Consider the following 23,702-nt stretch of genomic DNA (forward strand, 5'->3'; position numbering starts at 1 on the left):
TTCATGCACATGAGCCGTATTGAACTGCAGCAAATCAAAACTGAACTCTGCCTGCACACTACAGCAGTACAGACCTGTCTGTTCCTTTTCACTGCACACACTTTTCATTCAATTCAAATTCTCTTCATACTCTGTATGGTCACATCACTGCCTCTAAGTTTTTCTGCAGTTTTGACAGTAGACTCCGGCTCTTCCTTATTCTCTTCCTTGTTTTTCTAGCCAACGTATACATCTGCAAACCTCTATTGGAGTGGACATATGACACATGTACTGTAGTGCTTGTGTGTTTTTGCATCTAAAGAAATGCCTTTACAGTCACTCAATAGTTTAATAAGCCTCCTTAAAGAAAAATTGAAGTGTAAGTAACCCTTATTAAATGGCCTCAAAAGCAAAAATGAAACAGCTTTTGCTTGAGGCGATTGCACACCAAAGTGGAAAGAATATTATATAGCCAACGATGGTGCCCCTGTTTCTCTGATAGTTTATAATGTTTCCCAATAGAAGCTAAAACAAAGGAGGCCGAACCATAAAAGCAACAGTGCTAGTGTTTATGTTGACACATTTTGACAGGATGAGGGATGGCAATTTGGAATGATTCTGTCGGTTTTAAGTTGTTGCATACATTTTAAAGGAATGTACAACAACTTAAAACATGAATACACTAAAAAGAGAGAGAGCAAGGGAAAGATAGACAGAATGCAGGTGGAGCAGCGAAACAGCTTAAGAGAACTATTGAAACTTTGGTAACATCGCGGGGGAACTTCATTAGTTTTGTATGTCGCTCAGTTTCAGTGGCTCAGTTAAAAGAACAGTCTGTCACCTTGTGGCTTAAGTAACATTTTCCCCTTCCTGTTGAGCCTCTCTTCAGCCAAACAACAAAGTAAACCTGTTATATTGAAGCAGATCTCATTAAAATTTCACTTCACTTCCATCAAATAGTGCCGTTGCGGGGCTCGCTTCTCCGCCCTTTGGGGCTGGAGGAGCGGACAGTTTCAGCTGGATTACTGGTGTGGTGTCGTTTCCTGGTTGCTGCGTCAGGTCTGCGAGACAGCGAGACACCGCAGATCTCAGCCTGAGCTCACACACACACTCACTACCTGAGCGGAGCACCGCGGCTGAGAAAAGATAAGGCTGAGTGAGTGTGTGTGTGCGGAGCTCCGCGGATTGGTCCATTTGGTCTAGAGTGACGTCAACCTTTCCCGGAAGAAAAAAATGAAAAACGAAAAATCTACAACGAGGCGTTCTGGGGCAGCATAGACACGTCTTTTCTGTGTTAGAGTTTTACTCGCTACAGGGTGTACTTTGAGGGTTTGTGACTTTGCAGACTGTTTACATGCAGAAAAAGCTACATAACACACAAGGGGACGGGTAATAACCAGAAAAGCATATGATGGGACCCTTAAGTGAATTTCTACTCTTAGCTGGCTAGCTGTTTCGTTTACAGGCTTAATCTGGCGCTGAACCTTCTGGCTCTATTCATATAGTCACGACATAAATGCCTGACATTAATACAAGAGAGATATTGATATTTGTTAACTAAAACAAAGCTTTTGTTTGTTGTTGTTTTATCTTAATTAATGATTTGTAGCTGCTCAACAACATTTAATAATAAAAACATTTGAGAGTGATCTTCTAAACGTGACTCAGCAGTATTAAAAATTCCCTTGTTAACAACCGTTTTGATGTAGTTTCTCTACCCACTTACCCACTACATTAACCGCAGGCCGGCTCCATCCTCATCCCGCCCACAAGCGTCACTGATTCAAACTGCAGCCGAGGCAGAGGAAGCGCTGAGCCTGGCTCTGATCACACACAATCACACACACAAGGAGCACAGCAGAGAGAGCAACACAAAGAGCGATAGAGAGGTTGGGGATCCTTCAGTGGCTTTTCACTCGCATGAACACAACCGTAGACCCCCCAGGATCTAAAGATGTGGACAGAAGTCGGAAAGCTTGTGCTATTGCATTTGTTACTCATGGAGCTCCATTGCGCTAGAGGTAAGACACTTGTCTCAGCGAGAAGGTGGATTTGCATCGCATCACGGACGTGGCATCGCTGGGGATCGTTGCTTACTGAGGAACGGATCGTCTCCTAATGTAGACCGCGTGTTGTGTTAATATGTGTTTCAAAATATTCTGTCATCTCATCTCATTCATACAATGGCTCACACCTGGATCGGCACTTTGGTCCGCGCGGTGAATCCGTTCACTGGTGACATGAGTTGACAATACGCTGAAGGAAAGATCCGTAGCCTACACACGTGTGTGAATGCAGTAGGCTGATGTTATCGTAATCAAAGGCTGCCTGTGGTAATGTAAAGGATGCAGCGATCTGCGTTATGTGTTTTTTTTAGCTGAAGGCTGCAGCCAAGAAAGCAGAAATAGATTGTCCTAAAGAGATCTTTATGGTGAAGTGCCAGTAGGACGCTGCTGGTAGCTGTTATTGTCGTAAAGCCTATTGATACAGTCAATCAAGACCATCATGACAGGGAAAGTGTAAATCATTTTATGGAAATGCTGGATTTGAGAAAAACGAAACTATACACTACAGCAGTATTTATCAGAGGAAGCCCAACTATAGAGAAAGATTTAGAGATACATCTGTTTACCTCTTTACAACCCACAATAAGGGTGTAATTAAAACCGGTTTTATTATAGTAAATGCATGTAGCCTATGTATTCTTTCTAAGCCAAGGCTAATTTGAAAAGTGAACATTGTTTTTCTACACAAGTTAACCTCACAAACAAAACAGCCATGTAAACAGTCAAGCTTCCTCTGCAATAGGATGGTGTTAAAAAATAAAAACATTGCCTCATTCCTGTAAATGTTTTTAATTCCCCCCCCAAATATGTGTATTCATAAGTGTCTATTATACATTTATTGGTACTTTTAAATATCATACTCTGTTAACCTGGCATCCACATGTAGTCAATGTTCACATTTGTATCATTTAATGAACCAAATAAGTAATTGACCACTTTTTTGACAACACAGGGACTACTACGGAGACAGAGTGTGAAGTCGGGCAGTTTCAGTGCAAGAACGGACGCTGCATCCCGACCCTGTGGAGATGTGATGATGATGACGATTGCTCAGACAGCAGCGATGAGGAGAACTGTCGTAAGTAGCCTAGAGTATTTTCATATTGGCTGATAAGTGCAGTAATGCCTTTGCTTGCTGCCCAATGGAACTTGAAATGCAGGGCTCGACATTATAATTGGCCCACTGGCCCGGAAGCACTATTTAGACACCCCGGGCCAGCATAACGTACTTTCCACTTGCCCGCTCGGGCCACAAAAAATATTGCTTAAAAAAAAAGAATTGTCCTGTGGTATTGGTATTTTGACTTGCAATTTAGTTAAATTGTTTCGTTTATTCGTTTACATAGCGTTTTGTGAGTCGGTTGTCGTTGTAGGGTGAAAACCAAACAGCTGTTTGCTGCGGAGCGGAGCGCGAGCAGGCTCCCGTGAGCGGGAGCGCGCTCCTTCACTACAGACGATCGCGCCACCTAACCATTCGCCATTAATGTTTTTAATACCAGCGGTAAACGGCCAAGCGCCGGGCAAAAAACAATCTTCAAATAAAAGAAAGTCACCGGAGGAGTTAAATGAGAGTGACAAGGGAGTATGAGAAGAAGAGGGAGAGAACGTTTCAGCCAGCTTGATCGATGGAGTTGGCTTCTAGTGCAGTGACGCGTCCTAAAACCCTTTTATAATCTATCGATTAGATTTATGATTTGAAAATTATAAAAGTAGGGTAGACATGTGGAGATTATCCGGCTGAACAAAACGTGCATTTATCAAAGTTTGTTTTCCACAGACTTTATTTCCAGCTATTTTCCAAAACCCTTTGGAGAAATCCCATTGCTTTTTGTCAAGGAAACCAGCAGCTTATACTTCCTGGTTTTAGGAGACGTCACTGCACCTCTCAATATGATGCCAATATAAACAAGGTGTTCTGTCGGCTCTATACATCAATGCCGACCTATGCTGACAAGTAAGTGAATAGTAGAAAATATAAAAGGTATTGGCTTTAGGGAAATGTCCCAGCAGTTTAGGATAATGAAGGTTCTAATCTAATCTATTACATAGCCATTACATTTCTAATTCCTAATGACAGGAAGGCAGAAAGCGCATTATACAAATAATAATACTCATAATAATAGCTGACATTTTTTAACAATGACCACAATATCATTATTATAATAAACCAAATATGAACAATTGAGGAAATGAGGAAGAACTGATGATTCAAATGTTGTAGTAATGTAGTTAGTGCATAAATTACTATTGCAAAAAATATGTTCATTTTTTTCATTATAAGTCGATTTTTTTTGGACGAATGCCAGTGGTTACAATGGTGGGGCCAGTGATAATACAATTCCACCGGCCCGGAGGGCCAGTGGCATTTTACCCTTAATGTCTACCCCTGAAATGTATTTCATATTAGCTGGTACCTAACTGGATACAAGTATGTAAACTGTTGATTAACTCCATATTGTAACTTCTGAATGCATGAGTGAAGATATACTGAGATAAGCTGCTTATTTTTGGTGTGGGCCCCTCTGGAATCTAATTTTCAGTTGTTAGACTAACAGCCAGTGCAGGAACTGCTGATCCTGGATCATTGGTTAGGTCACATGTCCACAGGAATTTATCAGATTACTTGCTAATTTCACCGCTAATTAAACCTCTAAGGAGAGCTATCACCCTAGAGCAGTGACCATCAACTGGTGTCCCACGGGCCACATCCGCCAGACATTCTCATCCGGCCTGCACGACGGGGGTGACTGTGGCGTTGGCGGAGTGGTTAGTGCATTCGCCCCCCACTATTTTTGTCTTTTACAACGTCTCGTGAGTAATGTGCAGTACCAGAGTCCAACAGAGAGGCAGCAGCTGCGGGACAGTAGCCTCGAAGTGATCCTTCGTTAGTGTGAAGAGCCTGCTAAGCTTTATACGCTCTGCAGTACCTGAGCGTGCTCCACTAGCACCCCCAAAATTCTGGGCTATATAAAAATCGCTGGCCCGCGAAAGTGTTTATAGAGAGGCGAAGTCCCTCCCTTTCCGAGGAAGCTCCATGGGACCTTATTTCGCAAAAATGATGTATTGAAGTCAATGGGGAGAGAAAGATTATCTTTTGATTCCATTTGAATTGTGCCACGAATTACACATATGATGTTTGTCAATTTAAAAGATAATTTTGCAAGTAAAAAAAATGTCTCGTAACACTGTGAAGTAACACTTTTTTTTGTGTGAAACCGCTCAATGAACTACATCTCCTGTCTCACACCACACACCAAGACGGCCGTCACGTTAGCACATCTCACTTCTTTCTATCAGAATGAGGCGAAAAGTATTAAACAAGGTGAAAATCACTTCAAGTCTGGGCATGTTGAGAGCTGTACATACACACAAGGGGAGTTAGTCGGTTCGTAAGAGCCAGCATGCAGGAACGGGATTCTGGGATTTGTAGTCTTTCTAGTTGCATATTTTTCAGTCTTATATTTCAACAGTTTTATGACAAACTGACTTTTTTGACATGGAAATTATTTTTTAAGATTGACAAACATCATATGTGTAATTCGTGGCACAATTCAAACGTGATCAAAAGATACGTTTTCTCTCCCCATTGACTTCAATACATAATTTTTCCGAAATAAGGTCCCATGGGTCGGAAATAGATGGGCGGGACTTCACCTCTCTATTGCATACATTTTGGCCCTTGGTGATCCCTGCCCTAGAGCAGTGGTTCTCAAACTTTTTTCAATCATGTATCCCCTTTGAAAAAAAAATTCAGCCAAGTACCCCCTGATCAGCGCAAAAACAATTCGTTAAGGAACAAATGCCTATATAAAGAGGTACAGTACAGCGCTGCACCATCAGAGTCTGATTTATTAAAACAACAACATTGTAGCTGAGAAACACTTAAATGCTACATTTCAAATGTTAACATCATGCAATAACACTAAGACGGCATTAGTTGCATTGAACTGATCTTTTTAATAAGTTGTCCTTACAATGTAGTGAGAATGTGCTTGTGCTTCACTGAGGATCTTTGTCATTCTGACAGGGAGGCAACCTGCAGTTATTACACTTTGTGTTTTGAAATATGTGTAACTCTGTTAAAAACCCACACTGCTCAAACTTCGTTACTTTTCCTAAAATTGGTATATTTATTTATTTTGGGGCGTGGGGAATGAAGAGAAAAAAATATATGAGCACTTTATGAGCATGGGATTTTGACCCCTCATGTAAACATATGCTGCGCTATACTTTGCGGCCACACGCCGTTGTCAAGCAACGCTTATTGTTTAGGTCCTTTTGAAAAGCAGGCAGTCAAATAATTAACTAGAACTAGCTAGATCTGATAGATTTGGACATAAACGCGAGTGAAGTATAACCGGACGGGAGAGAGAGATCAGAGATCAGATCAGCTAATGCTGACGGAGAACAAGCAGCTCTGCATGATCACAGCTCTGTCGCTGTGACGGACCGTTGAGTGGAGTAAAATTAAATACACACTTAGCTAGTTTATATACTCTGGAATTAGCTAAACTAGTTAAGAATATATTTATTCTTTACTGTCAGGTAACTTATTACAGGTTCAGCGAGCTGCACGAGACTGACGGGCTGTCAGGAGAGAGAGAGGAAAAGAGAGCACCCCGTTATCTTTTCCCATTTTATTACTGTAATTACTGTAAACCTTTGAATAAAGTAGTTCATCTACTATTAGTAGTTTGTTTAAATGCATTAATTATGTTTGTTTTTTTCATTAGCATAAAAGAAATCTCACGTACCCCCTGCACTACTCCAACGTACCACTAGGTGTCCGCGTACCCCCATTTGAGAACCACTGCCCTAGAGGGTCAAACAGGGCTATTTAAAAAATACTTTTATTATCAGGGGTGCACACAACCTTCTCAGTGAGGTACTCAGATGAGTACCTGGAGTCAGTGTTTGGTACTCCAACTTCTGGCTCCCCTCAAATTTCCCATGAAGCCCTCTGTATCGCGAATGTCAACGGGGGGGGAGGGGGGGTGCTAGTGGAGTATGAAGCCCTCTGTATCGCGAATGTCAAAGGGGGGGGGGGTGAACATTGTGATCAGCTATGTTAGCGCTGGAAAAGCCTCACAAGTACGTCGGTACGCAAATGCGCTTTGTGACACAAGTGACGGTACGCATTTCAGATTGTTGCAGCGCATGCGTACCTGCGTACCACTTGTGTGCACCCCTGTTTATTATCCTTATCTTGCTGTGATGATGTTAGCTCCCTGCCTCATAATGTTGTTCTTCATTTATAATGGCTTAACAGAGTGTCGTATGAGTCATGACCACCTACTGCTGAGTAATGTAGCATGCTTTAATGCAAATACTGTGTCTCTTAGATATGACCACAAACAATTGGCTGCCTTTTCTGTTGCACTCTGCTTCTGCTGGTGGTGTGTAATCATAGTTTTGAATACAGAGTAGCGTATGCGATGTCTGATAATCAAATATTGTACTCCAGAAATGTGTGAAAAATAGCAGTAGAACATAATTCCGATTTGACTGACTCTGTTCCGTTCAGGAAATTCCATGAACAACCAGCCGAGTAATCATCGCTTATAAATGTGTCATGGTACTAATTGCTTGAATGGTTATATTAGCGGCCAATTGATTAATCGCTTATCCCGGAGACCAGCATGCCAGTCCCATGATTCTCTCATCTTGCACGCCCACAATGAGGTTGGTGGCTGAATATCACGGGGTATCCCTGGATGAATGCCGTGACATTTACAAGCACATCTCATTCACCGCTGAGACTGAATAGAATTATTGGACATTTAGTGGGCACTATTTGATGGAAGTGAAGTTAGATTTGAATGAGATCTCCTTCCCTCTAACCGGTTTACTTTGTTGTTTGGCTGAAGAGATGCTCAACAGGAATGTGACAATGGTACTTAAGCCACAAGGTGACAGACAGTTATTTTAACTGAGCCACTTTATCTGTGGCAGAGACATGCCCTACTCCTCTTCTCTTACGGCCCGTCTACACTACAGGCATGAAAAAATCTTGAAGCTGGGCGTGTCTGAAGCATGGCGATTTTTTGCGAGCAACCAATAACATGAATCTCCCGCCCCCGACATACAAAGCAATAGCAATGTTAAAACAAAGTAAACTGGATATAAACTCTCCAAACAGGCGAAAAAACTATCAGTTTCACCCACTGTCTCTGCCACCTCCCTCCATGCCTGGTTCCTCCGGTTTGTATCCCGGTAAATAGTTCCGGTCGTAAAGAACCGGGTGATTTGCTACCGTAATATCTCGTTTGGAATATGAGGAAATGAACTGCGGTCTGGCTCTCCCAGCTTGCACGCGGTTTGATTGGCTGCGCTTGCACTGGCGGGATTTGCATAAACGGGATTTGCATAAACGGGATTTCATTGGCCGATGCCAAGCATCGAGCCTCAAAAGTTGAACATTGTTCAACTTTTGATGCCGATAGATGCTCGTGATGCTTGCAAAGCCATGCCATGCTCCCCACAATGCAGTTCGGCGAAGATTAAAAATCTTCTACGTCACCACATTCAAGTGAATGGGCGAAGCGTTGAAAGCATTTTTTGATGCCTGTAGTGTAGACGTACCGTTAGTCTTTTTGCTATATTTCTGGTCAGCTTTGGATGTGTTATGCTCTCTTCTACTATAATACTCTCGATCTATTCCCCTGTTCACTCTCTACCTGATCTACTTTTAATCTCTTGCTGTTTCTTAAACTCTCTTCTGCTACTTCCATCGCTTTTACTCTCCCTTCATACCAACCTTGCACTCTCTTCAGCCCGCGTCAGCCCTCAGTCTATTTCGGAAGCTTGGGTGCTTCTTTCAAAAATCACTTCCCCAGCATTGTAGCGCCCACTAAGGGGCTTTTCTCCCCCCCCCCCATTTTCAAATCTCTTGTGGGCACCTAGGGAGTGCAAATGCCGCAGAGGTTATGCCCACTCGTCTTACGCCCACAAAGAGCATCAGCTGACAGGTTGGTTGAAGATAAATCCAACAGCGTGACTCCGGTTGCCCGAGTGATGCTCAGTGGCTGGCAGTGTGCCAGCCCTTGGAACAGATGCCAGCACTGCAACTGTGCCCCCTCCCCAAAACCCAATATCCCCAGCAGAGCTCAGCGGAGAGGAGGGAAAGCTTGAGGCGGAGAAGAAGGATCAGAAATGATGGGACATATTTGATTGAGATCAACAGGACATTGTTAAATAAGAGCATTTTGCAGAATGGGAAGGGGGCTAATGAGGACAGGAGGGCAGATATTGTAAAGACTTGGGGGTAAGGTTAACCAATCAAAAGCCAATAAGATTTGGTTCACTCATGAGGATGTGGCAAAGCTAAATGAGCTCAGAACAGGTGTCTTTTAAAATAGGCGGTACATCAGATTGATGAAATTGCTCTCATTGGCTAAGCACCTGATCCTTCCATCACCTGATCGGGCGATTGTAACTCTCACTTGGAGGTCATTGGTCATTGCATCTGACTTTCAAAAGAATATACACATTAATAAAAACACTGTCAAAATCTCAAAAAAAAAGGGCAAGATGATAATAGCTAAAATCTGAAGCATGACATACTCAATGTAGACGAAGCCATGGTAGAAGGGTGCAGGAATTTCTGTGTGCTCATCGTTGAAGCAATTTAGGAATTTTAAATATAATGTGCAATCCCTATTAAGTCAAGGCAATATGCAAGTAAACACACCATAACTGTTTGCACGTGGGAGTATAAGCTGTAGTACCATGTGTTTATCAGCCAGTAGTCACATCACCCATCTTATTTTCTGTTCGCACACACAGGTCTGTCACCACAGGGATTACAGCTATCCACCCTGCTGTATTAGACCAAGTCTTATTAGATTTGGTTTGTGTTTTGTGCCTTTGTCTATCCGTTCTTTCACTCTCCCTTTCTGCTCCTATCCTCCCCTCTCCTCCCCTTCATTCTCAACATGCCTCTTGCTAGATTTCGCTGCTGTTGCCCTGGGAGACGGTAAAGTGTTGGTGATGCTGGTGGTGGTGGGGTTTTTGTGCATGCATGTGCTTTCTTTGTAGTGAACGCAACGCTCCTGCACATATGTATGGATTCACATGGCAACTCTCCATCTCTGCACTGCTCTGTATGACCCATATTTTGATTGAGGAATATTCATAAAAAGGCTATATATATATATATATATATATATATATATTTTAGAGGATTTAAGTGGATTTAAACATGCTTAATCCAAAGTGCCACTGTAAAATCATGTAATATCTGAACCTCATGCAAGGTTTCTGACTGTGTGTTGAAAGCCAATGGTCCACTGGGCTGAAGTTGACCCCCCATTGGGCCAAAGCATTGGGGAATATTTTATAAATGTATTTTTAAGATGTTTTTCAGCGGGGGTGGCTCAGTTGGAAGCATAGATTTAATGGTATGAGAATAATGGAAATGGAAGGATCAACAGCAACATCTGTTCCTTAAAATGTGAATTACTATAGGAATACAGCAGGGCTGAGATCAGTGTTTTTACCATCACACTTCTAACTGTCTGTGATACTGTAATCAAAGGAACTATAGGGCCTTATCTTAATGCTGCCACCAGGGTACCCTGTCATATTTGCATTGAATTGTTCTTCCTATCTGCACAATGACACACTCGGTTTGAGAATGATTTAACACAGAACTGTGAAATCAGTTGTGGTCATTTGTGGTGAAAGGATTACTTAGTTACTAAATGGGTTGAGGCAGATGTATTCAAGGATTCTCATTTTTATGTCTTTTAAAAAAAAAAAAGGATTTTGAGTGTTTGCTGCTTGGTTGGATACAATAAGTAGAATGAAGATTGTTGGAGTAGGAAATTGTGTTGGCAAGATAATGATTGGGTATCATTCGATTATGCAAGGGGAAATAATGAGGAAATAGTTGGAGTTAAGTAAAAAACAAATTCTGAATAAAAAAAAAAAAAAAAAATTAACAATGAAATCCTAGTGTTTCTAGATGGTGACAAAGGGGTTGTAAACAGAATACTGTAAGGCTGGGAAGAAAGGTATTTTAGCTTAGCTGTGTGTGTGTGTGTGTGTGTGTGTGTGTGTGTGTGTGTGTGTGTGTGTGTGTGTGTGTGTGTGTGTGTGTGTGTGTGTGTGTGTGTGTGTGTGTGTGTGTGTGTGTGTGTGTGTGTGTGTGTGTGTGTGTGTGTGTGTGTGTGTGTGTGTGTGTGTGTGTGTGTCAGCAGAACAATGAGTCTGAGCAGTCTAAGAAGGGGAGCGTCTCCTCTTCAGTCTGAGACCAGCATCCCATAGAAGAGACATCACAACACATTTCACGCCACTGCTCTCTATATGAGTGTGTGCGAGGGCAGGGCTCTCACACACGCACACACGCACACACGCACACACGCACACTGTAATAAGAGACCACAGAAAAGTGCTTGAGGCATAAAAGGCATTGTACTGATAGGTTCACAGAAACACATTTTGATCACCTGCTGACACAGTCGCACAACAACACACACACTGCTCGCTGTAGCACAGCTGGGGTCAGACTTTTAATAGGGATATGAGGTCAAAGGGACCAGCGGCTTAATCCATTACACACAAACACACGTGGACACATGGAGTGTGTAGTAGCAGGGCTGTGAGGCAAGACTATGATAAAATGCTTCTAAAAGGAAGCTATCACTGATCATTTACTCAATACTTCTTTTGAGGAGGTAATATTTTTTATTCTGTTGTGTCCAAACATCAAAAGCTCATACACACTTACGCCTGTTAACAGCCACATAGACAAGCATATGATGGTACACCACTCCATTTTTTTTATTGGACTAAGGACAAGGTGTGTGTACGTGCGTGTGTGTGCGTGCGTGTGCATAAGCGTATATATCAGGAGTGTGAGCAGCTGTAGTGCTAGTCTCCATAGAAAAACCCCACTGCTGTGCTCTGTTACTACTGAGGCACTGTAGGACTTTGTGTGTGTGTGTGTGTGTGTGTGTGTGTGTGTGTGTGTGTGTGTGTGTGTGTGTGTGTGTGTGTGTGTGTGTGTGTGTGTGTGTGTGTGTGTGTGTGTGTGTGTGTGTGTGTGTGTGTGTGTGTGTGTGTGTGTGTGTGTGTGTGTGTGTGTGTGTGTGTGTGTGTGTGTGTGTGTGTGTGTGTGTGTGTGTGTACTTGTATATAACTGTATGTGCAAGCACATATATCAGTTTTTTATGCCAAGAGAAAGCATTTTACAAACGGATGACAACACAAAAAACACATGTCACTTGAGGAAAAAAAGAGCAGCTTTGAGTCAAATTGGCTAGGTTGACTCGCCCGACAAAGGATGATTCAGTTTTTATGTAACTTGAGTCTTATTTTTATGGTTTTAGTCAATACAATAACTTCCCTGCACATTGGGGGCAGCTTTTGATAACCACTGATTTAAGTGATGAGAACAAAAATTAAAAAACCCACGTTTTGCTGATAAATCCTTAGCCCCAATGCTTACACTTTTACGTACATACTGGTTTACGTTGGATGACAGTCGGACACTAATGTAGAAGGAAATTATAACTTTTGACGGATTTGAAGCTAAACGCTGAGGTTGTAAGTGTGTCCAATGCATCTGACAGGTCTGTTTAGGAGTTTTGAAAAAATCACAGGAAATACATGATAACAATCATTTTTCTCTGGTTCCCAAGGAATTAAAATTGGTTGGTAATGACCTAAGGTTGGGGCACTTGTTCCAAGAACAGAATAAAAAAAGCCTAATTTCATCAGCCATTTTGCAGCTTTATTAAAGTTGCATTATTTTGTTTTGTCATCAGTAAAAAAACATTTTAATCACAAACATCAGGCTTCTTATGAACATGATGCTCTCCCCTCCCCTGATAACACATTAAAAGATAAGGCTTCCAGCAGACCAATGTTCTTTATACCATGATACTTCTCGAAGATTGATTATAAATAATATCAAGTAGACTTTTGCAACATTGTCAGTCCGACAGATGACAAGCCCAAAATAAGGTAGGGCATCACGTTGTCAGACACTGTATCATGCTCTACAAGATAACAAGACCTGGTGTTTTGAATAGGTGTTGGGTGCAGCGATGCAAAACAGCAGCAGGGTAATTTTAGCTGAGGTCAGTGCTTGCCTGAGGCACTCTCCCTCCCTCCCATTTTTGTCCGCTTTCTACCTATCGTTACCTTTCCATCTCCCGATTCCTGCTTTTGTTACCCCCTCTCGTTTTCTCTGGACTTTTTGAGTTATAGTTATGCATTGACACATAGGGCAGGGGTAAAACAAATAGCACTACTACAGGGAGGGAGCATACACTGAATTTTTGTGTGTGTGTGTGTGTGTGTGTGTGTGTGTGTGTGTGTGTGTGTGTGTGTGTGTGTGTGTGTGTGTGTGTGTGTGTGTGTGTGTGTGTGTGTGTGTGTGTGTGTGTGTGTGTGTGTGTGTGTGTGTGTGTGTGTGTGTGTGTGTGTGTGTGTGTGTGTGTGTGTGTGTGTGTGTAAGACTGTCTATCTTCATACTTCTAATCCAATTAATAAGTGTCTCAGTGGGTTTGAATCGGCACCATAAGAAGTGTGTGTGTGTGTTACAGAAAGCAAGATAGAAAGTTCTATCGAGTTTTGCCTCTGCCTGAGTACTCCTTCCTGTTTCTCAGTGTAAAGTACAGTGTATGACACACATACACAAAACTCACACACACATTTTTTTTGCCAATAGCAAAAAATCACAGCTCATCAGTACTAGCTCAGATGATCTATGACTGTGTACATTTGAAAGGAGTCACTGATTGTCGCCAAACTGTGCATTACCCTTCAGCTTTATGCAGCCTTTCAGCTTGTTTTAGACCATTTTTATCTTTTTTCACGGCCACAACTCTCAGCCACGTCTTTCCAGAGACACAGAGTAACTGTTTAGACTAATAAAACCACTGTATATAAACTTCCCTGCACAAAAAGGCAACTAGATAAAGAACATAGTGGAGCATTTAAACTACCAAAAACAGAGGTAGACAGAGAGGTATTCAGCGTACTCCTAAAGGTTTCCTTGAAGAGGTTACAGTATTAAATCTGTTGTTCTTTATCATTTATTGGCTATGTATTTAAGCGTACTAAAATGTTACATAAGACCTTTTATTGGAAAAACTGAATATCACACAAACTCTCACTTCCACTTTCTTACAAACTGACGTGTGTTGCCTTTAGCTGAGGCTGATATTGGCTGTGAACATGTAATAACTTTAACTGGCCTGATTATCAATGCTAAAAAGTAATAGACTGTTACAAGTATGCAGAGTGAGAGTGCGGAATGAGAGGAGAAAATAAAAAGTTAGTTGGGGGAAGTTTGTGTCAACAAACAGGAAGAAACTTTGAATGAGCTTGTCCGTTTTCCACAGATTACCTTGTGTTGTTCTTCTGCTCCGCTGCAAAGTCACTTATTGTTCAAAGTCAAACACTGATAACACTTCAATCCTTTACCCCCACCATGTGTGCATGTTTAGCTGTGTGTCTCTCTGTGCCTTTGTTGTGCTGTTGTTACCCCACCCCCCCCCCCCCAAACTCAGCCGTGTCTGACAGGGTATCATCGCATTAATCCCCGGCTCAGATTAACCGAATAACTTAATGTGCCTCCATTTTATTATTTACATTTGCTGTAATCCTGTTTTTCACCTTGCGTTCTGTCATCTTGTAAATGCAGCAGGGGGCGGCGTATGAAACGACAACTAAGAATGCTGATGAATAAAACATGGCTGCTAATACCGTCTGCTCGGCTGACACCAAGATAGGGCCCTTGAGTGCTGCATGTCAAAAGTTTTCATCCAAAGTTTTACATGGAAGTTACAAAGTGGAGGAATAGAGTCTAGTCTGACTCCCTTTTCTGATGATATTACTTAAATTTTTCTTACTCCAGTTGCTATTCCTCAATTCTTCCTCTGTTGTGTTTCATTTCTTTCTTAATACTCTACTTTTTGTTTCATTTGTCCCGCTCTGTTGCTCTAAATTCTGCTCCTCTTGTGTTTTCTACAATTTCTCGTTCCTCTACTCTCAGTCTTTGTCTTCGACTGAAGAACTAACTGCTGGTTTGCTCAGTTTGATTTATTACATCTTACCTTGCTCCAGTCTTTCTTTGCAAATAAAACCGGGTATTTTCCACGCACCGTTGCAGTGGAGCAGGAAATCAGTTATAAGAGTTAGGGTTGTTGTCAATGTGGTGTGTTTGCGCACTATGGTATACCATAGCATTTGTCGTGTCTGTTTTCAGATGGATGAAACTAGATTTTTCACACCTGCTGATGTACATTTTTTTGAGGAGGTCAAAAAAGGAAAAGGTCTCAGAAAGAGTATATGAATTCACACCTCATGTTTATATCATCCGTATCAGTAGGCAGCACAAAACGCTGATGCAGATGCTTAAACACCCAACATCCTAATAACTAACACAAAGCTGTTTGAGCTTATTCAAGTCTAATGGGCCGAAGCTAAATTGCAGAGCTGTTCTCTTCTAATTGTAATATTTATGGACAGTTTAGTTGTAAATTAAGCAGCCATAATAGTAAAGAATAAAGCACCTGTTCCCATCATTTTGTTTTTAGAATTTTCTGAGTGTCAGAATTAATTTTTTACAAAGTTAAACATAATTTAAAACATGATTATAATGATTTGAGCTCCTTTTCAATCACCAGTGAATGTTGCATCTGCAGATTATATCAAACTGCAAATGTTGGCTAGATGTTTTTATTTTATTTTCTAACTTAAACTCCATTTATAGAAAAATATAGGACAGTTAAAGCCTTACTATAACTGACCAGAAAACAGTAACCTTGATCAAGGACATAATCAGCTAAAAAAGGAACTTGAGGATTACCAACTTGAAAAACTCAAATTGACATCCTCAACATATCTTCATATTTTCCACTCCATGTTTATTCCTGCCCTACACCTTGCTCACTTTTGTCCTTATTTTGAACTTTTTCTCTCACATTTTTCTTCCTGTCCTCTTACCTCCATCTGGCTTTTGAATGAAGCTGTTAATGTAGATTACACACACACACACAACATATCTCCTTTATACACATGCCGTGCCTGCTCCTAAGCCTGCGAACGGGTCTTTTACCTTGAGGGGATTTTGCTTGTCATTCGTGGCAGGATGGTGGGGTGAGGTAGTGGAGGAAGGGGGAGTCACTCTTTGATGATATAGCTGGTGCTCAGTAATACCGGTTATCAGAAAAAAAAACGGCTAGTGTGACACAAAATCACACAGAGCCTATGTTTTGTGGATACACATAATATACGACTTTTAGCTGTAGCTTGCTTTATTATAACAACACAGTGACACTGTCAACAGGAAGGGGATGGGGGGAGATTAAAGGGTGAGGGAATGGTCTAGGAATCAATGGTAAGGACCACATTTCCATTGCTGAATGAGAAAAAACTAAAACATCTCCTGTTTTGACTTTCCTCAAACTCCTGCTTAAAAAGTCCTTCCTCTTACGGCGTTGGGATTATTGAAAGTGTGTTTGATTTAAAAATAAAAAGGCTGACAGCTGCTGGAGCAGCATTCAGAGTCTCTCAGGACGTATTGACGTTCAAATCTTACTTTAGCTATTTTGGATGTTGGCTGCTTTGCAAAGCTTTCAACTCGCAGTTTAAAGATGCAACGTTGTTTGGATGAGCCAAATGTAGAGAGCATGTTCTGGTGGGGGGAATACGATTCTAATGCTGTGATTGTTTCACCAGATCTACTTTCCTATTCTTCCTCTCCCTACATCCTTGCTTCATTTCTTTTCTGTCTTTCTTCTTTCTGGCATGTGTTCACAGGGCGTTAAACCAGTGACCACACTCTCTCTCTGTGCCATCCACCCCCACACCCTATTATGTGTCATTGCCACAGCGCGTAAATGTTTGGAAGCAGGGTGACACTTTCTCCATGGGGCCCCCTCTCTCTCACACACACACACTTAAAAAAAGATGCATGGACAATTGCTTTTGTGTGTGTGTGTGAGCATAATGAATAGTGCTGTGACCTTGCATCCAACATCTGCATTATCCTGTTGGGTTCAATACTCTTTGCATGAATTTTCATACACATTTTCTTTCTTATATTCACAGAGGTCGCTGTGTTTTCATCAGCTTTTTAAAATCTGTGTGTATATTTAACAGAAACACAAGCTTACATATCATTTCAACTAGAAACAGCGTGTCCTAAAGCCTTTTGTGTTTGTCTGTTCGTGTTGCCTTTGCTGTTTGTTTGCATTAGACGGGTCTCAGAGGTTTAGTAAGATTAAATAAAGCAGCAAGACTATCCGCTTAAACATTTTACACTGGATTTAGTAGGAGGAAGAGAGACACACACACACACGCACACACACACACACACACACGCACACGCACACGCACACACATATGCACTCACTTTAGCATCATCTTCTTGGCTGCTGTAGCAGGTTGAATAATTAAAACCATGACCTTTTCTTTGACATGCACAAAAACCAAATAATCGGCTCTGTACAAAAGTGTTTTTCCTCTTTGTTTGTTTCCACAGAGTTTCAGGACATTGCTTTATGGTACACCCACTACTGACTTGCTCTCACTAGAGATATTGATTCATGCCTGACCTGTGTGTTTCATGTCTTTTGGCGCACAATGTTTTTCTTTCTTTTGGATCACTTTAAAAAAAAAAAAAAAGATGAAATGCTGATGTCTTTCTTCACATGTTTCTTCTATGCTTTGCTTATTTTCTTCACATTATTATTAAAGATTTAATATAATAAGTTGCATCACAATTCCTTCTCATTTCACCCTTACACTTTACCCTTCATACCTACCTCCCAATAACAGATCATCTAATTAGTGAGTAGGTTTGTGACTAAGATAATAAACAATATGTTATTTGGTACCATTGGGGTAGATCCTTCAGCAAGCCATCAAGCCGCGTGGAGTAAGATTATATGACTAGTAATATGAAGTGTTTGTAGAAGCTTTGTATGTCACACCAGAATAGTGACATATTTCTGTTTAGCCAGCTAGTGAGGGATTGAATCCCCGGCTGCCGTGGCACATCTGCACGTTTTCATGCCTTGTTGCCCATGGAAATGCACATAGCAATGCCTGCTGTGCTCAGGTGCAACCACCATTTAAATCCCACAACTATTACAAAGTGAAAATGTAATGCCCACAAGTAAACATCAAAATAAGTCACCTAGGATAAATTCCAAGTACCTTTATTTTGATATTTTGGAATACTTAGACTTTAGTTTCAACAGACATTCTTAACTTACAGTAGGCCTTTTAGTAACACAGAAAAACAGATGGATAGATTCCCATTGACTAAAACCCTCCCAGAAAAATAGACACTTTAAGGGACAAAATATTAATGAGTAACCAATTTCATCTATAGTGCGTGTCAAAGCTAGAAACACACAGAACACTGCATAAAATATAAAATGGCTTAACTAAATAATGACACTTGTGCAAACCAGACCCTTTACAACCCGCACACATACAGTACACATGGAGAAGACCCAGTTATGGCAGAAGGCAGTAGTTAAGTATAATTGGCGCATGGTGTTATTACTGTGATGCTTTTCCTTTATTTATTGGCTTTATTCCACCTCTCTTGGCCCAGACAAGGCAGCCTTGGTCCGGTTTTCTGTGTGTGATGGTGCTTACATAAATGATCAGACAGCTTGATTAAACACTGTGAGGTTATTTCAGATTTTTATGTCCACTTTCTTCAAAACGCTTAGTTTGAAAGGGGGACATCTAGACATTCAGGTGGTTTGAATGTTAGCCAATATATATAATATGCCAACTACTAGAGCAACATGTTCAAAGTAGGAAAAATGGTCCCCATCTAAGACTTGAGTTCACAATTTGACACCTTGAAACTTGATTTGGACTCTGAGTACAGATTATGTGTGTTTTGTCAGTCAGCCCAAAAAGCAAAAAGGTTATTTTATGGGCAAAGACAATGATCTCTTTCTTGAAGAAAAAGTATTGATCTACCTTACTGTGAAAGAAAGGGTTGAGTAAAAGTGAGTCACAATCAAAGCAGGCAGTCTATTGTTCTTCAAAATGACCACAAGTCTCTTTTTTACAGTGCTCAAAGGCTTTTCTCACATGAGCAGCTACTCAGTAATGTGGCTGTGTATTTTTTGAGACACAACAGTACAGTTAGAGCATTAGCGTGACAGGAGCGTTGACATGCCTGCACAAAATAGTTTTAATGAACATTTTCTGCCATAGTAAGTCCAGCAAATGGCTATCCAAGTTTCGTCCCGATTCTCAGCAGTCTGAGGATCGAAAGAGAGTCTAAGACTGTGTTTTGTGATGAACACCCCTAATAGTTTGCCTGGTTACTTTGATTTACTTCTCGATCGTTTTGAAAGTCATGAATATTGAAATGGCACAATGTCTTCCTGTCAAATGCCCAGGATCTTATGTGCATAACCCCCATTTTCAAATGCATTTACATGATGCATTCACCTTTTGAAATGCTTAGAAACGTAGAAATGGTTAATGTCTGTATTTGAGCATGTGTTTTCCCAAACTTCAAAGAGCCTCGAAATGTTTTCATCTGACTGCACTTGAGACACATTGATCCATTTCAAATGAAAAGACTCTTGCACCTGTTAAATCCAGAGGGAAGACAACACTGCTTCACGCTACCGATTTGAGAGGTTGGGTTCAGTTAAAGGAGATAAGTATAACATGATGAACTGGATGGAGCTAGGGGGAAATACTTTTGCAAGTGATGGAAGGATCAAATAGATTTAGTCTCCTTTCATTTTTGTTTGGGAGAATTGACGGAGAGATGACAAATAACTATATCAGCTTTAAGATATAGACTTATCTATCAAATTGAATGTGCCTGATAGTTACTGATACATTTCTTTTGCTCACTGTTCTCACTCTTGGAACCTTTCACAATCAATACAAATGCAGCTTTTCATACTAAAGTATTCCCTTATATCATTTATTAGGTCGGTTCTGTGTATTTCTGCGATGAAGTATTCTTTTGATCATAAATGACTGGAAGGATAATTTTTACGGTCAATCGGTGAGCTGGGCTTGGAATACCTTTTGAGCTGTGCATGCAAGGTGGCCAACTCTTGTTCTCAAACCTTATCACTTAATTGTTTCAGCACTGGATCTGTGTTCTGTTTTATCATCATTTACTTTCTGTAAATGTTATATTTGAGGTGTTTTCATTCTTTGGCACAGCTAAATCTGCCATTGGCAATATTCTTCATGGTTAATGGGCTGAGGCTGCTGTCGGCCAGAGGCATTCATAGCTGATGTCAGGTCACTTGGCAAAATGTAAAACATGCTGATATATATATATATATTTCAGCCCAGTTGTTTTTCACCTGTCTGTTTCAAGTGTGTTTTTCTGTTCCAGTCCCTGTCTAATGCTATGCTCACTAAAGGTAAATAATGCAAACAAATGGAGATCTATAAGTTGCTAATGAAAAAAGCAATAGCAGCAGACCCCGTATTGTGTGTACATGTGTGTGTATCAATGTGCATGCTTTGTAAGTCTGTACCATTGACCTTAATTCTTCACATTAGCACCAAGTATCCAGAGAGTCTATGTAGATGTGTTCAAAGTTAGCAACCCCCGGCTAATTGATTTCAATGAATGCCACATTTTATACTTCACTTAGTAAATTACACCAACATGCAGTTGGGGGTGTTTGAGGTGTGTGTGTATGTGATTGTGTGTGTGCGCCTATCTCTTTTCTTTATGTGTGTGTGTGTTAGTGGGGGCTCCAGTGGCAATCTGTAGAGTAAGTTTTTTAATGAGATCAATGCTTTCCTTCCTGCATCCGCAGATGGTCACAGTAGTAGAATGTGTGTGTGTGTGTGTGTGTGTGTGTGTGTGTGTGTGTGTGTGTGTGTGTGTGTGTGTGTGTGTGTGTGTGTGTGTGTGTGTGTGTGTGTGTGTGTGTGTGTGTGTGTGTGTGTGTGTGTGTGTGTGTGTGTGTGTGTGTGTGTGTGTGTGTGTGTGTGTGTGTGTGTGTGTGTGTGTGTGTGTGTGTGTGTGTGTGTGTGTGTGTGTGTGTAAAGAGGGAAGGGGCTACGGGGTCCTTGAGCAGATAAATCTTTAATCATGTGCTTGCTCTCATGTTTCATTTAATTGCCCCCTAAATCCACAAAAGGATGACGGCATTGTGGTTTAGAAACACGTAGTGTGAGTTGGACGTTTTATTAAGTTTCATCAGTAGCACAAGAGAAGTGATCACGTTTGTTTTACAGTATATGTAGGTCACTATGGGAGCTCTTGTACATATGGTAGCAAGCATTAAAACATGTTTCAATGTTCTATTTCTTTGTCTGTGAGCCATGATTTCTTTGTGGCATGCATTTACTTCACATGTTCTGTATATGGTTAGTTGTCTTCAGAGATTTTTTCATGCATTACCAACCTGATATATTTTTCCACATTTTGTTTGTGTGTACATCTTCCTGCATGTTCCTTCGTCATGACATGCACTATATTCGTTTCCGCTGTTTGTTTGTTTGTCATTTGAGCTATTTTTTCAATTGAACAGCGAGACAAAATACCTATTTCAGAAAGTAGTTATTTCTCCTCTATCTTTCTTTAATTTCCCTTTAGCTTAAATCATGCTTTTTCTCATCCCTTTCTACCTGGTGCAAGAACTGTGCAGAGGAGGTAGAGCCGCTCATGTGCGAAAGCTAAGGATAATGAGTTAAAGACAGATGCAGTGTTTCCCCAGGATGGAGTCATAGCAGCGGTGCTAAGGCGGAGCGCGTGGATTTCTTTTTTGTGTGCGCGTGCGAAGTGCGCCCCGCCAATATGTTTCTATGTGTTTGCCAGCACAAGAAAGGCTCTTGAGGCTCTACAGGTGTATTTAGCTAAATCCCCTTTATTGAACATACAGTAACACAAATACTACACATCCACATAACAAACAATCAAAAATAAAATGTATGGAATTTAATTATTTTAACCTGCTTTATTTGGGGGTGGACCTCAAATCCTCTAGGGGGGTCCGGGGGCATGCCTCCCCAGTAAGATTTATTTTTTAAATGTTGAAGTTAAATGCATCAATCTGGTGCACTTTGAGCACAAAATGAATTTATGGATACAGCTCTCAACACTCATATGAAAGGGAGCTGTATACTTTTCAATAATCCAAACATCTTTAGAAGATGATCACAACCAATAACAAATCATTTAAACTTGTTTATTCTTATCTTATGTTACGGAGTTAGCATTCTTTATTTTTATTTATGCATATTTTACTAATCACTGCCCTTTTAAACTGTTTTTTGTACTGTCCTATAATACACATTGGAATGATTTCTGACTTTATTTTTTACAACTATATTAAATAGATAAAGGTGTGCTCTCTCGCTCTCTCTCTGTCTCGCTCGCTCACAGAGGCTGTGTGCTCCTCCGTGGCGATGACGCGAGCGCCACGTATTATTATTTTAATGTATGTTCTTTTTTGGTACCTGGCTGGCGCCCCGTGGCAGCGGCGCGCATACATTCAGCAGCGGCTGAATATATATAGGGGAAACACTGCAGATGTTTACATTTAGTTTGTATACGGTTGCCATCAAATGTGTGTGGGTGCTTTTATTTTCAACAGCTCTAGCATTCACTGTACACAATGATGTCTGAAATCAATCTATCTTTTCTGCAGCGATAGATCCATTGATTGATTCGACTGATAAATGGGGTTGTTTTCCCTGCTCAATAATGACACAAAGGGAAGATGTGTGTCTGTTTCTATTGGTCCTACCCTTTATGTGTTGTGGGATCTTAAAACCGATATATGAATTATAGCATTGCGTTTTCATTTTGTGTCACAGTTGGTCACGCCTACCACAAGGGAGTCTCTTGAAAGAGCTGTGCAGAAATTGTGAGGCATTTCAAAGAAGCATGAAATGGCATTTAGAGAGCTTTGTGCATCTGGTATTCTTTGTCCATCCGTTTCAAACAATGTCAACAGAGTAGATATATGTTTTACTTGGACAGGGTTTTGGTCCTTCAGTATAACGTCCAAACCAAGCTGTTACTGAAAGGCATTTTATTATCTTTTCTGTGAAGCGAAGTATAGTTTCTTTGTATAGTTATGAATTTTAATGTTACATAATATTTTATAAGGAGGAATGGATGAACTAGAAATCTACTCGGCAGTTTCATCTGATTAAGGTTAGCATTTACTAAAGTAAAAATGATATCAGTTTTGACATGAAATTATTAATATTTGTTGACAACTTAAAAAAAAACTGGAGATCTTTCTTCAGATACATTTTTTTTTATAATCAAATTTCGGGACAATACTGTGTCCTAAAATGCATTTTTTTTTGTATAGATGATCTATTAATTATATACTTTTTATAGAGTCACCTTGTTGTTGACATTATAATGTTGAATCTTCTAAAAATAAATCTGTAAAGTTATATGCTTAAAGACAAGAATTAAGTCTTCTTTTTTTTGCATTTCTTGTTATCCTTTTTCTTTGAAAATCCTGCATCCTCTCTGTGTGTTTCTGTGTGTGACTCTTGTATGAGTGTGTCACTGCTTCCTACGGTTTTATGTCACCATGATGAAGTTTATATAGATTGGTGTGTCGGTTAATGAGTCTCTGTGTGTACATGTTTGTGTGTCCGTGTCAACATATGCTTCAGAGGTGTCGCAATGATGAAGAGTTTCCTGCCGTCTGA

At 40.6% G+C, this 23,702-nt stretch overlaps 1 protein-coding gene across 5 annotated transcripts in view; it reads left to right on the forward strand.

The window, feature by feature from the left end:
- Window positions 1-1,778: 1,778 nt before the first annotated feature.
- The window catches only part of lrp8 (low density lipoprotein receptor-related protein 8, apolipoprotein e receptor), a 163,354-nt gene continuing 141,430 nt past the window's right edge, over window positions 1,779-23,702 (forward strand). For all 5 annotated transcript variants that reach the window (XM_079668092.1, XM_079668088.1, XM_079668090.1 and 2 more), the window contains exons 1-2: window positions 1,779-2,000; window positions 2,998-3,123. In XM_079668092.1, coding sequence (XP_079524218.1) covers window positions 1,934-2,000; window positions 2,998-3,123 — 193 coding nt within the window. In that variant the 5' untranslated portion in view covers window positions 1,779-1,933. The remainder of the gene's footprint in view (window positions 2,001-2,997; window positions 3,124-23,702) is intronic.

This window comes from Notothenia rossii, assembly GCF_949606895.1.
Source record: "Notothenia rossii genome assembly, chromosome: 1".
NCBI lineage: Eukaryota > Metazoa > Chordata > Actinopteri > Perciformes > Nototheniidae > Notothenia > Notothenia rossii.